This window comes from Thermobia domestica, chromosome 7, assembly GCF_964235325.1.
Source record: "Thermobia domestica chromosome 7, izTheDome1.hap1.1, whole genome shotgun sequence".
Lineage (NCBI taxonomy): Eukaryota > Metazoa > Arthropoda > Insecta > Zygentoma > Lepismatidae > Thermobia > Thermobia domestica.
In genome coordinates this window covers 185,737,493-185,750,008 of record NC_137460.1, presented here as the reverse complement: position 1 = coordinate 185,750,008, position 12,516 = coordinate 185,737,493, and the positions used below count along the sequence as shown (strand labels likewise).

General features: G+C 37.1%; 1 protein-coding gene across 3 annotated transcripts; it reads right to left on the bottom strand.

The window, feature by feature from the left end:
• Positions 1–226: 226 nt before the first annotated feature.
• LOC145690610 (uncharacterized) lies at positions 227–11,991 on the bottom strand. Of its 3 annotated transcripts, none has more exons than XM_081765668.1 (4): positions 11,801–11,991; positions 5,468–5,682; positions 4,133–4,292; positions 227–384 (listed from the first exon to the last, which is right to left on the bottom strand). In XM_081765668.1, exons 1-4 carry the CDS (start codon positions 11,811–11,813, stop codon positions 227–229), a joined length of 546 nt encoding a protein of 181 aa, XP_081621794.1. In that variant the 5' UTR covers positions 11,814–11,991. The 3 variants fall into 3 exon arrangements, with proteins under 3 accessions (XP_081621794.1, XP_081621793.1, XP_081621795.1); XM_081765667.1 differs by lacking the exon at positions 11,801–11,991 and adding an exon at positions 6,249–7,296; XM_081765669.1 differs by lacking the exons at positions 4,133–4,292; positions 11,801–11,991 and adding an exon at positions 6,249–7,296 and having other exon boundaries at positions 341–384.
• Positions 11,992–12,516: the final 525 nt, after the last annotated feature.

The following is a 12,516-nucleotide window of genomic DNA, read 5'->3' as shown; positions in this document are numbered from 1 at the left end:
AATAGAACAATGACTAGATACGAAAACATCCCTTAAACAAGGATCATTAACTTGACATGACCCAGATGTCGAACGTTCAGTCCGTCCAATACATGGACTTAAGTGTTGTCTTACAGCTTTTCTAATATGGTAGTAATCTGTATTTTTTAAGTCTGATTTTTTGTATTTTGGCATTGCAATGACACTTGACACACATTGAAGATTTGCATAGAACCTGGTTACTTATTTACTCCGAATTATTTATTTCAGTTCCACTTTTAGCTTCTTGAGATTTTCGTCTTCGTTCTCTTCCACCACATCTGTCAGATGCATTCTTCAACCATCTTCCAGTGAGTACTTCAACTTCTTGTTCAGTTGAATTTTTGTTTATAATCCGAACCACCTCTGTAAGAAAAGTCCAAAGTAAGCTCTAATTTCAACAGCAATACACGTAAATTTGCAAACCAGTAGCAACAAATTCATTTTAAAACAAGATAGATTAACATAATATGAACACTGCAACTCACTAAAGAACGGAAGAAGTAAGCAAAAATATAAAACAGGAAAATCAACGAACTTATGAATTTTGATAATAATAATCATAATAATTTAGAAACACACAACACTATACTTTTAATTGTTCTCAGATTAATTAAATATTAAACACGCTTTTACACAAGAGCGGATCCAGAACGAATTCCTAAGGGGGGCGATATGGAGGAATAACTGCTAATTTGAGTTATTTTAGTCAGTGGCGGATCTAGAAAGTAAAAACTGGAAAGGCCAATCAGAATCCAGACTATGATAGATATATCATGGGATTATGCAAATCATTTTTAATTTGAAATCCGTTTACGCGCCGATGAATATTATGGATAGGTTGGATGTTGACATTATGAACCTACGTATTGTTCTACACATTGCATAACAGAAAAACTGTTACTGAAACTATAAAATGTTTCAAACATTTTTCTATAAAGAATAAAAGGCAACGCTTTCAAAAATATATACCTAATAGCTTCATTTATTTTTGTAACTCAATAGCCCCCCGGCCCCGGGCTAGTTGTATTTACGAACGGACCTTTGCAGCACTGGTGCCTGTGCCTCTATGGGGGAAGGGGGGGAGAACGACCATTTGCTCCTTCCCCCTGTGTATCTGCTTGTACTTTTACGAACACAGCGTTACTATTGCTCAAAAAGTCAAACTACCCATAAATTGTTGAATATTAGCATCTTATTTCGAACAAAATAAATTTTGATATATGAAGTATTATTCACATTTGCTTCTGATTGTATTTCCAAAAATCTCCAGGAAAAGAAATATATGACAGTTCGTAACATATGATCCTTCTCACAAATTCTGTACGTGATCAGGTAAATATATGCACAAGATTATCACTCCAATCCAAACCCTTCAAGAGAAGATAACGATTTTTATTTCATAGTTCAATTCAATGATACAAGTACGGATTAATTCCTACAATTAGCGAAATTTGCGTCAGCTTATTCTATTTTTATCTCAATGTTACTTAATCACAAAGCATCTACTCATTTGACATTATAATGACTTAACCACCCAAATGTAGAAAAAACAAAATAGTACTGCCACGTGTACACCACGTGAAGGAGTTTGGTTTGTATGGTGTAATATTCTCTCAATTAATACTGAAACCTGAACTAATAGTATATTTCTACCTCTTTCAGTTTTAGTAGAGATTAGAGACTAAATATATTCTTGGGACGCTGAATTTATTGCAGAAAACCATTTCTTGCTATTTATTACCTCGTTTTGTTTAGTGATCAACGTTAAAACAGAAAATAGTTGATTTCTGCCACTTTCGGTTTCAATAGAGGGTTAAAAAAGATGCTTGTTATTCTTAAGACGCAAAATTGATTAAAAAAAAAAAAAAAACTTTTGGCTATCCCTTACCGCTCTTGCTCCATGTATTGGTACATGAATATTAAAATCGGAAGCAATACATTTGTACCACAGTAGAAGATACAGATTTTGTTAGGATGCTTAATCCATTCCAAAACCCTGGTTCTCGCTAACTGTTACCGTTTGTTTTATGAACATCAATATTGAAACCGTCAGTTAATTTTTATCATTTTGAGCTTCAGTAGAGGATTAATGAAGGAGATGGAAACTATTCTTGAGAAGCTTAATCGATTTCAAAAAAACATTTAATTCTATCTTGTACCGTTTTTGCTTTGTGTAGATCAGTATTGAAACCGGAAGTTGTAGTGGATTTGTACCACTCCCCATTTCAGTAGAAAGTTCAGTTCAGGATGGAGACTGAATATTTTCTTGGGACGTTTAATCGATTACAGAAAACAGCTCCTCGCTATCTGATATCGCTGAGATCGAACCAGCATTCTACATGTAAGAGGAACACTCTACTACTGGGCCACCGCGACTGGCAACAACAAACTCGATTCTTAACATGAGGTAGTAGCTGACGCTCTGGCGTTTGGTGTGAGCGGTCCCGGGTTTGATTCCCGGTGGGGTCACTCGGTCGAAAAGATGAAACAGTTTTTTCAGGCTAGCCATCCTAAGTGAAGTTTTCCTGGGTTTCCGTCATTCATACCAGGTAAATGCCGGGATGGTACCTAATTTACAGGTCTCAGGCGGCTTCCTTTCCTACCCATTCCTTTCTTCTTTCCCCGGATTGTGAGCTCATCGATGGACGTCATCCCTCAAACGTGATGGGCCTAAGGCCATAGACGCCGTTAATGGCCATAAAATATATCAATAAAATAAGAAATATATCGATTCCTAACATTATGGGCAAATTTGGCGATGATCCATCTACTAGTTCTTGAGATTATATATATATAGGCGTGGATCCAGGATATGATCAAGAGAGGAGCTAAAGCACATTCAGGTATCATTTTAACCAGTGTAAAGGAGGATTGAAAGCCATTTTATCCCGTGTATTCCTGGCTGTCAAGGGATATATATATATATATATATATATATATATATATATGAACACATGGTAAATATACAAGAAAGGAGTTTTAGTATACTGAACTCCATATAAATGACGCTACGTTTCAATGAACCGTTGTCATTTCACTTTAAAAAAAAAAATAATAATATTCGCTGCTTTTGGAACTACATATTTGACAGTTTCTTCCACCGTAAATATAAATTTGAAAGCTCCTTGAAACTCCGCTATACGAGTTATTTAACAAAAAACACTCCTTCCTCTTCTAAGTTTTCTTTTTCAACAACACATGACTGATCCATCCCCATGTTAAAACAAAATAAAGGCATATAATATTTCACATAGCGTTATTCACCTGTATTGATTTCAACTAATCAGTTACTGAATCATGAGACAAGAATCTCCCTGCAATCTACTTAAAATGTCCCACTCACTTATAAAACTTATTTCAGATGTATTCCGCACTGCTGTTTATTTTGAACTAGCTGATAGGTTTTAATGATTAATTCCCACGTATTGTTCTTTTGAATCCAGTTTAAACCTGCAACCAGAAAAAAGATTTCTCATAGTTCCTGATGTAATCCTGGATCAGCCAGATTACGATTTAGATCAGTGGACAATATATATATATATATATATATATATATATATATATATATATATATATATATATATAATACTTTCTACTCCAAATAACAACACGGTGCTGCTTGCTAAAACAGGATAATTGCATCATGGTTTGGTAAGCGATTTGTTCAATACAGGTGAAAAACTATGTAGAAAAATAACACAATCACGGGGACAGATTGTTCACAGGTTCCTGAAGAAAGAAAAAAAACTTAGAAGAGGAAGGGGTGGCTTCCATTAAATAATTCATAAAGCGGCGATTTAAAGAATTTTTATACATATTTCTACAGTGGAACTGCTCAAATATGTAGCTCTACAAGGAGACATGCAGCTCCTTTTTTTTAAAAAAAAATTACATGCATGAAGAAGACAAACGGTCATTGAAACGTAGTGTCAAATTTTTCTACATTTGGGTGCTTAAGTGACTATAATGTAAAGTAAGTATTACCATGCATCCTACAACGTCTGTAAATAGTTATGAAGTACTCATTACCAAAAACCAAGCTTCTTTGTATTTTTCAGCACAATGTGACAATAAATGTGAAAAGAGTAGCTGAACTACTTAAGGACAATACCTTTGATTACGGAAAACACATTGGATTTGCGAAAGGCAAATTTTCCATTTGTTCCCGTCATGTTTGTATTAACTGCTACATTGTTGGTCATAATAGTAGGCATTAACTTCCATATTGAATGATGAAGATTAGTGCCTCCGATACGTCTTAGGAACTGAACCTAGAATGAAAACGGAGTATTGCAAAATGACTAATGAGAATCATCAAGCAGCACACATCATAATGAATCATGCAAACTTGCTGATGATAACATGGGTTCCAACCTAGTCAAATACCTGTAGATCAGAGTTCGAATGTACAATAATAAATGACCCGGAAAGGGAATCTATAATAAAATTACCTTCCTCAATTATGCAACCAAGCAGACTGTTTCATGATTAATGAAATAAATGCTCACCAGAAATTGAGTCAAAGAAATAATATTTAATAGATGGGGAAAAAAAACTGAATAGATATACACCCACAACTCAACATCATACTTTGAATAATTACCCTATTCGAAATTATAAGAAATTACTTAAAAAATATAGTACAACAATTTGTCTAGAGACACATTAGGCCACTTTTTCCTTTAAAGATTTGAAACTACCCTGAAAAGGAATTCCCATGAGCAACTGTTTGAATGTTTTCCTTGTCTCATTAGTAGCCTTGAAACGCTTTCATTTTATTCTAGCGCTTTTAAAGCTCGAAATAATAACAGATCTTACCAATTCAATACAAGCCACAGGATCCCAAATATTAATACTTAAAGGGGACAACTTACGTGCTGTCTCTGGCCTAACTAAAGTGACCAAGCTACTCAAAGTTGTTTCAAAGGGATTTCATCTACGTTCATAAGGATGTACTAAATGAGAATTCCCCTTCACATTATCCCATGAAACTAATCTGAATTACTTTCAAAACTAATAAACGAATAATTTCAAGACGGTTTAAAGCAAGTAAAGCTGTACACATTATCCTATATCTATTTGTGTTTGTTTTAACAATTTATCTTTGTCTTTATCAAATACGAATGTACGAGAAAATAAGTTTGATGAATACAACGTCAAAGTTGTCGAAACAGTACTAAAAATAAGTGTTAAAAAATGTGATTGCTATGTTCAGATAAATCTTTTCTCTCAATGAGAATCTGTTTCTACAAATTCATGTCATCAACGAAATGTTCATATACTCTTGTTGATAAATTATTAAATTTTATCACTGTTTTGTGCTTATATTTCCTTGCAGTAGAAACAATTTACTGGGAGTTAAGCGTCCCTTTTCAGCTCAAGCCTAAGTACTACAACATTAACAAGACATGATTATGTGGAACAGTAATATCAGAAAGTAGCATACCACATGTTTCTTATAGTTGTCTTCACTACAAGCTGTACCTAGCTCTTTCAACTCTTCTTGCGTTGTCACTGGTAACTTGGGGGCAGTTGAATGTAGAACATCTTCGCTATTCACATTTTTCTCCAATAACGTAAGAATATCAGTTAGCAGATTCGTATTTGTTTGTAATTGTATTTTTAGCCCCTCCAATACCTCAAGAACTCTCTTTAGCACAGCTGAAAGGAGAGGAAAATTTTATTAACACTTGAACATTCTGAAATTATGCCTTGCAATGAACTTAAAACTCATTTCCTGCCTTATAAATAGGTACAGCCTGCCAAGAAATCTTTAACTTGAAATCCGAACCACAGGTACTACCACTGAGGATTAAACTCGGAATTCTCAGATTGGTGAGAATTTACATACTGCCAGAAGCAGATGTTAAAAGTCATGTGTATTACATAAGGTGAATGAGAACTCACTCCACTAAGGAGACATTAGGATGTCTATCCCTCGTCCCTGTCCACCCTTGTCCAAATAGAAAAACAAATGAATGATGAAAAAATAATAAAGCAAAGATGATTGCAATAATGATAGCCCTGTTTCGGTTAAACTTTCAGGTGTCGAAACTGAAAGGCGCGATCTGAGCAAAAAAAAAAAAAAAAAAAAAAATCTAGTAGATTGAAATGGCAATTCAAATTATTGTCAAATAAATTAGCAAGTAATTATTACGAAAAACAAAGTCTGTGCAGCTAATATAGTATTAAAAAATAAAAGGAATTAATTCAGGCATTAAAGTAACCTGTATCTTCATTTTGAATGTCCTTGCTACTTTCTTCTACAATTATTGAATCTGATTTCTTGCTGATACTACACACACTGCTTGAATACGAACTATGTGGGGAAATTTCCTTAGCTTCAATACATTCACTTTGCTGCAATTCACTGGTGTTTGTTTGAGTGCTTCCTAAACAGATATATGACGTGAACAAATAGAAATGAATTACTACTAAATTTAACTTCATAAAAGCTAGAAACAACACAATGTTTTAATCCTTTATTTACTGACAGTACTTAAAAGTACCACTTAGAAACAATGGTTCTATTTCGGCTTAGTCGCTACTATTCCTGACCTGACTTCGAAGGACGTACACATCACATTCTCCAGAACAACTGGTAGATAAAATCAGTGTTCTCAGTTGCTCCATTTCTCTGCTCTGCAAATTTCTCCTTATGAAGTAGCAGTTCTGTAATCGTCAGAAGAGGTGCATATCCTTTTCTGTAATATTTCTTGTGGTAATTTTTGTGTTCACAGCCACTGGTATGTATTTTTATGTGTTTCTCTATACGTAAGTAAGTGCCATGTATTGTTTATATAAACTTATGATATACATAACTGGTACTAAAAATTACCAACACTAAAAAAGGCCACTAATATATCTTTTCCCATATTTTTTTCTTTTTTGTGCAGTTATTACATACCAACAGGTATGTCATGAAACAGATATGTAGTTTAAAATATGTGTAAATTCATTTTGTGAATAAAGGGTTAAAATAATTTAGACTCCCCAAGTTGTTTTGCAACGATGAGTCAAAAGATCTGCAATATTTCGGTCATTTATTTGCTTATGTGTCAATTAGAATGAAAGCTGCCTAGCACTAAACGTGCGGTTACTCTACTGCACCGTCTGAAGCAACCTTCTGCCCTATTTTTTGAGCCCGCGCTCATTTTCTCTTTCGGAGCGATGAATTCCTGCATTGAAGTTTACACCTTCTCTTGGTTGTTGAGGTATCACGAGTGCAAGAATTGAACTATGGATAAAAGAAAGTAATATCCCGAGGTTGCAAGGTCTGGAGCATATGCTAGGTACGAATTAGGTTCAAGTCCTTATAAGTTCCTAAAATTAATTCCGAGTCGTTTCGAAGGTATGAGGTTTTGGATCTCTTGCTGTTTAAGGTTGATTCCTTTTCATCAACATAGAGTATTTTTGGTACATAATGAACTGCTTCGGTCACGTGACACACTGCGAAAGATGCAAAGCTTATGACTCATCCCTGCAATTGAAACGCTACACAACAACGAAATCTTTCAAACATCATGTATTTTAATAACTCAGATCTATACATGCAGTCGATTTTTAGTTTTATTTAAATTGATTTACTGTAATTTACAACTCTATGCAACAGCTGAACCTACTATTTACGAACTGAACCTACTATTTGCGTGCGCAACGAATCACTATCGTAACTTGAATCTGTTCAGTTGACGGGTGCAGAGACCACTCTACGGGAGATCAGATAATACCAAGATTATACATCTACGTTACACATACTTGGTTCAGTTACATATACTTTATGAAAACAAATCTTAGTTTGTAGTGAAAATGATATTAAGTACGAGGAATATCATGTTAGTATTCCCGTTATTTCAACTTATTTGAAATCGTATCATATTAATTGATTCTCCTAGCATATGAACCTCTGCTATGTCAGATCCTTATCAGTTTAATTAAAATACACAAACACGTCAGCTGTCTGGGATGACACTGGTCAGCCTGCCAACGCAGAGCAGAGCCGTTAGTGATCGTGTCTTAGGGCAAATTCCGTACTACCTCAAGACCAGTAGAAGAGAGGCGTGCAGAGGATGACCACTTTCCAAAGAAGGAAAATTATCAGTGCTCTGTTAAGAGGTGCGAGCGTGACAAGTGTGTCACGAGGGACTGTGCCCGGACTACAAAACTCACTGCAAAACCACATCGCTGAAGAGAACGGTAGTCAGAAGAAAATTCTCAGTGACAGATCCCACCAAGCATTAAAGCAGATCGTTATTCCAAACCGCTGTGGGACTGCGTTGCAAGTGACGAACGAACTCAAGCAGCACCTCCTAGAGCATGTGTCAATAATGAAGTCCGCAGAAAGTTACATGACACGGCCATATGGGGTCAGCTGCACAGCCTTAATTACTCATAAAATAAACAACGCTTTAACATAACGCCAAAGGTGGCGCAAACTATAACAATCACAATGACTGGAAATATGCGATATGGTGAGGCTCCCCTAAGAACCCCCTTTCGTAGTTATTTAGGTATTAGTAAGCTTGTTTGCAATGTCGCTCTCGTTCCGTCGCGGGATTGATGGAATGGAATACTCCAAAAGTTGATCCACTGAGTACGCAGTTTGTAACGTACGTAAACTACGTGTAGGTTGGTTGCAGGGTCATTAATGCAGTTTCCCATCGAGAAATATTGTCTACGGCATTAAGAGCACATTTGGTGTGAAACGAAGGGTTAATGCTTAGTTGTGTGGTCCAATCTGTCTTAGGCTAGGTATGGCATATGCAACGACTATTCACAGTTTACTGGTGCTGGGACATAATCTTACAAACTTAACAAGTGTTTCTCAGTGGTGCTCATAACATTGAAAATGTCAATATTTAATTCGGACACACTATTGCGGAACGAGCGAAAGCGGGTTCGGAGCCCCCCACGAAACGTCGTTTTCTCTCTTTTCCCTTATGTCCGCTTCTACCTAACATATAGTCCCTACAGCATTTTCTATATCTTGAAAACTTACTTTTATTCCACTCCCAAATAACAATCATATAATACGCTTTCCTAACTTGAACTCATATCTCCTGCAGTTTTGCATGAGATTTAGTACCGGTACCGCCTTTGGCGGCTGTTTCCATTAGGGAATATGAGACGTCGTTGTCATGGGACTAATAGAATGGAGTATTCCAAGGGCTGACCCAGTGGGTGCGCCGTTTACAATAAATGTAAGCCTCGCGTAAATTGGTTGCTGGGTGCAATACATCCTCCTTCCTCCGCCCCTCCAGAAACAACTTGTAACGCAGAGGCATAGCATGCTAAGAGAAATGAAAAGTTCAAGAATGTAAGTACGCTGACCTAAATTTAACTATCACGCTTTTTTTTCAATTAACAGATTTTACCTTTTAAAAAAAGTGGCCCTCGCATTCTTAATATGCACCACGCATGGGTCTTCAGCTTAACGTGATCGGCATTTTTGCTGTTTTGAATCGACACAGAATTTCATACACAGTACACCAAACTTATCACTACAACTACTTTACTAGGTTATTGGTACTATTCAGTTACTACTAGTGAGAATAAACATTTCGTACGTACTAACCACTTTAAGGTTGCACAATTATTATGCACCCTGTAATCAATCTACACGAGGTTTACATTCATTGAAAACGGCGCACCCACTGGGTGAACTTTTAGAGTATTCCATTTCAACAATCCCGCGACGGAGCGACAGCGACATCACTAAGGTACTAATCAGAAGCAGAATAAACCGCCGAAGGCGGTAATACAATCCACAAAACGCAATATCTTCGGCAAGGTTCTAGAGCACAGGTCCCCTTTCCCATTTAGCTGTAATAAAGACAGAAAACAACGTGCTCTGTGGGGCTCTAACCCGCCTTCACTCGCTGACGCTCGCTCGGCGATACTATATGAGTTTAATATTAAACTTTGATACAGAAAGGAACCAACCTAGCTACTAACCTATATAAGGGGACCAGTGTTCTAGAACCTTCCCAATACCTTCTCTACAGACACATGTGATTTATAAAAAAATGTCTCCTTTGTTGCTGCCTTCTCCCAATAACACTTCCCACCGTTCCGCCTACCACTGAACTTAAATTTATAAGTTTCCCCTAGTTTCTTTATTGCCACTTCCTTTCTACACTTGCGACATCGTGTTCTTCGATTCTTTACTCCTTGGTTTCACGTAATTAAAGTAACTTTTCGTCCTTATTTGCGTATAAAGTACAAAAAGTAAATACTATCACAGCCAGCACACATATTCGCCATTTTTACAATACACGAGCTTCATTATACCGTCATCTTCCGCAATGAGTGAACAGATTCCTGCTATTTATTACCAGTTAAGGGGAAAAACAAAAAGTTTCCTGTAAACTTTACATCACTCTCTCCAGCTGCGCGTCGATAAGTAAGACTGCATTAAAATGGTGTAGTAGAGTAGAGCGAAGTAGGGATAGGAACCGGTTAGCTGAAGGTAAGAAAATTTTGGTAATAGTATACATGAGAATCCCCTGATCTGCATTTTTTCTGTGTTCTATTACCACTTCTACATAAATACCATAAATTTTCTACGTAGTGCAATAGTAAGAAGTATCCATGTGCACAAGACATGCGATATGCATTAAATTCTCCCCCCCACACACACACACATAGTCATAGATAAAGTACAAGGGCACTAAACATGCAGATATAAAGTACAGGTACGTTCTTTTTTATTTTCGTATCAGTCGATAAGTACATAAAATCACTTTGTTACCCCCTTTGTAAGTTCGTACATACTCAATGAATAATCCCTAAAAGTATGAGCGTCCTGCTCCTTCGGGAACTGATGGAGCTTCATGTATACTATATCCAAAATTTTTGACCCATTTTTCATAAAATTAACAGAGTGTAATTCCTCGTTTCGGGTTAACATCCGCAGATGATGACCCCAAAATACAAGTACAAAACAACATGCCCTGCGGGACTCTAATCCGCCTTCACTCGCTAACGCCCGCTCTGCAATATTATGTGACTTAATAAACTCTGGTACAGAAAGGGGGACCAGTAATCTAGAACTTTGCACGTCCAATCCGGGGCCGCCATCTGTGGAAGTTAAGCCCTCGCTTCTTCGTAAGCATACGAGCTGGAGCGGACGTTGTAAAGTTAACTTATAATTTCTTCCGTAATTTCCGTCTATTACAGACTTCAATACTCAAATTCACTATATGTGCCTGGTAATTTTTCCAAATTTTTGTTAATCGCAGCGTGTCAAGACGGAAATTAACCCACGTGACATGATAGATGGTACCGGAAAACGTACTTGGGGGAAGGTTCTAGATCACTGGTGTCCCTCCCCTATAGGTTAGGTTAGCAGCAGGATTGGTTCTTTTCTGTACCAAAGTCCAATATTCAATTCATATAGTATTGCCAAATGAGTGACAGCGCGTAAAAGCGGGTTAGAGCCCCGCAGACGTTTTCTATCTTTATTATAGATCAATGGGAAGGGGAACCATTCATCAAGAACCTTGCCGAACTTGAGTTCCCGCTACATTATAATTCCTGATGAAATTGTTCATCAGTAAAATTACGACAAGTCGTGCACACCGTTATTACATGCAGATTTTCTAGCAACATATTGTTAATCTTTACATTATTAATGAAATTTACGAGCTAAAACAAGGAAAATGTATTATAAAATTTCGGTCAATTGTTATTACGTAAATACGAGACAAGTGGAATACTACCAAGTACTAAATCTACAATAATAATTTATCTCATAATATTTCGAAATTCTCAAACTTACCACATGTATACATTACTTTCACTGTAAATCTTTGCCATGTCGTGGCGCTATATGGAATATTACAAATTTGTTTATTTCAACCAACAGTCTTCAATTTTGCTTATCACTTGTTACGCGCCTCGATCCCTCGCTCAGAACAAATGACGTTCAGCACGCGAAGATTGAAGAATTGTGGGTAATGCAGAGCGGATTCCCACCACGGTCAGCGTATGGCCCGAAGGCCACAACCGTCGCAGTACCGCGTTGACAGTTACCCCGACAAAACCGCCATCGGTCCGCCAGTGGTTGCAGTTACTCAACCGACTCGGTGTCTCCCGCCTCGTTCCCGCTCGAAATCCGATTATATACCGCCATAGTAGCGATCGGCCCGACGATGTACGGCGGACAATTGCTCATGGGGGTGTTTAGTGTAATTCAATCACATCATTGTCATTTTTTGCCTTTTCTAAAGACTTTCTTTCATGTTTTACTCACTTCCAGTTGATCCCCCGGCTATAGTCTTCCTCCTCATTTTCACTTGACGTCTCACTGTCTGCATCTCCACTGTCACTTGACCTCTCACTATCTTTTTCATCCTCACTTGAAATGGTATGATTTTGCTGATCATTTGCATCGACCCACAACACATCATCTTCCGATCCATCCAGGCTGTTCGACACAACACTTCTTGCATACCTTGATGATGCTTTCGCTGGATACACTTCTCGATGAAGCGA

Bases quoted from the DNA above. Each gene is read 5' to 3' on its own strand.
- LOC145690610 (XM_081765667.1), bottom strand. From the start codon at position 6,471: ATGAAGTTAAATTTAGTAGTAATTCATTTCTATTTGTTCACGTCATAT. The intron at 5,683-6,248 runs GTTACTTTAATG...CTCTCCTTTCAG, and splicing joins CATTCAAAATGAAGATACAG to CTGTGCTAAAGAGAGTTCTT. The intron at 385-4,132 runs GTATTGTCCTTA...CTTTTCTTACAG, and splicing joins TGTGTTTTCCGTAATCAAAG to AGGTGGTTCGGATTATAAAC.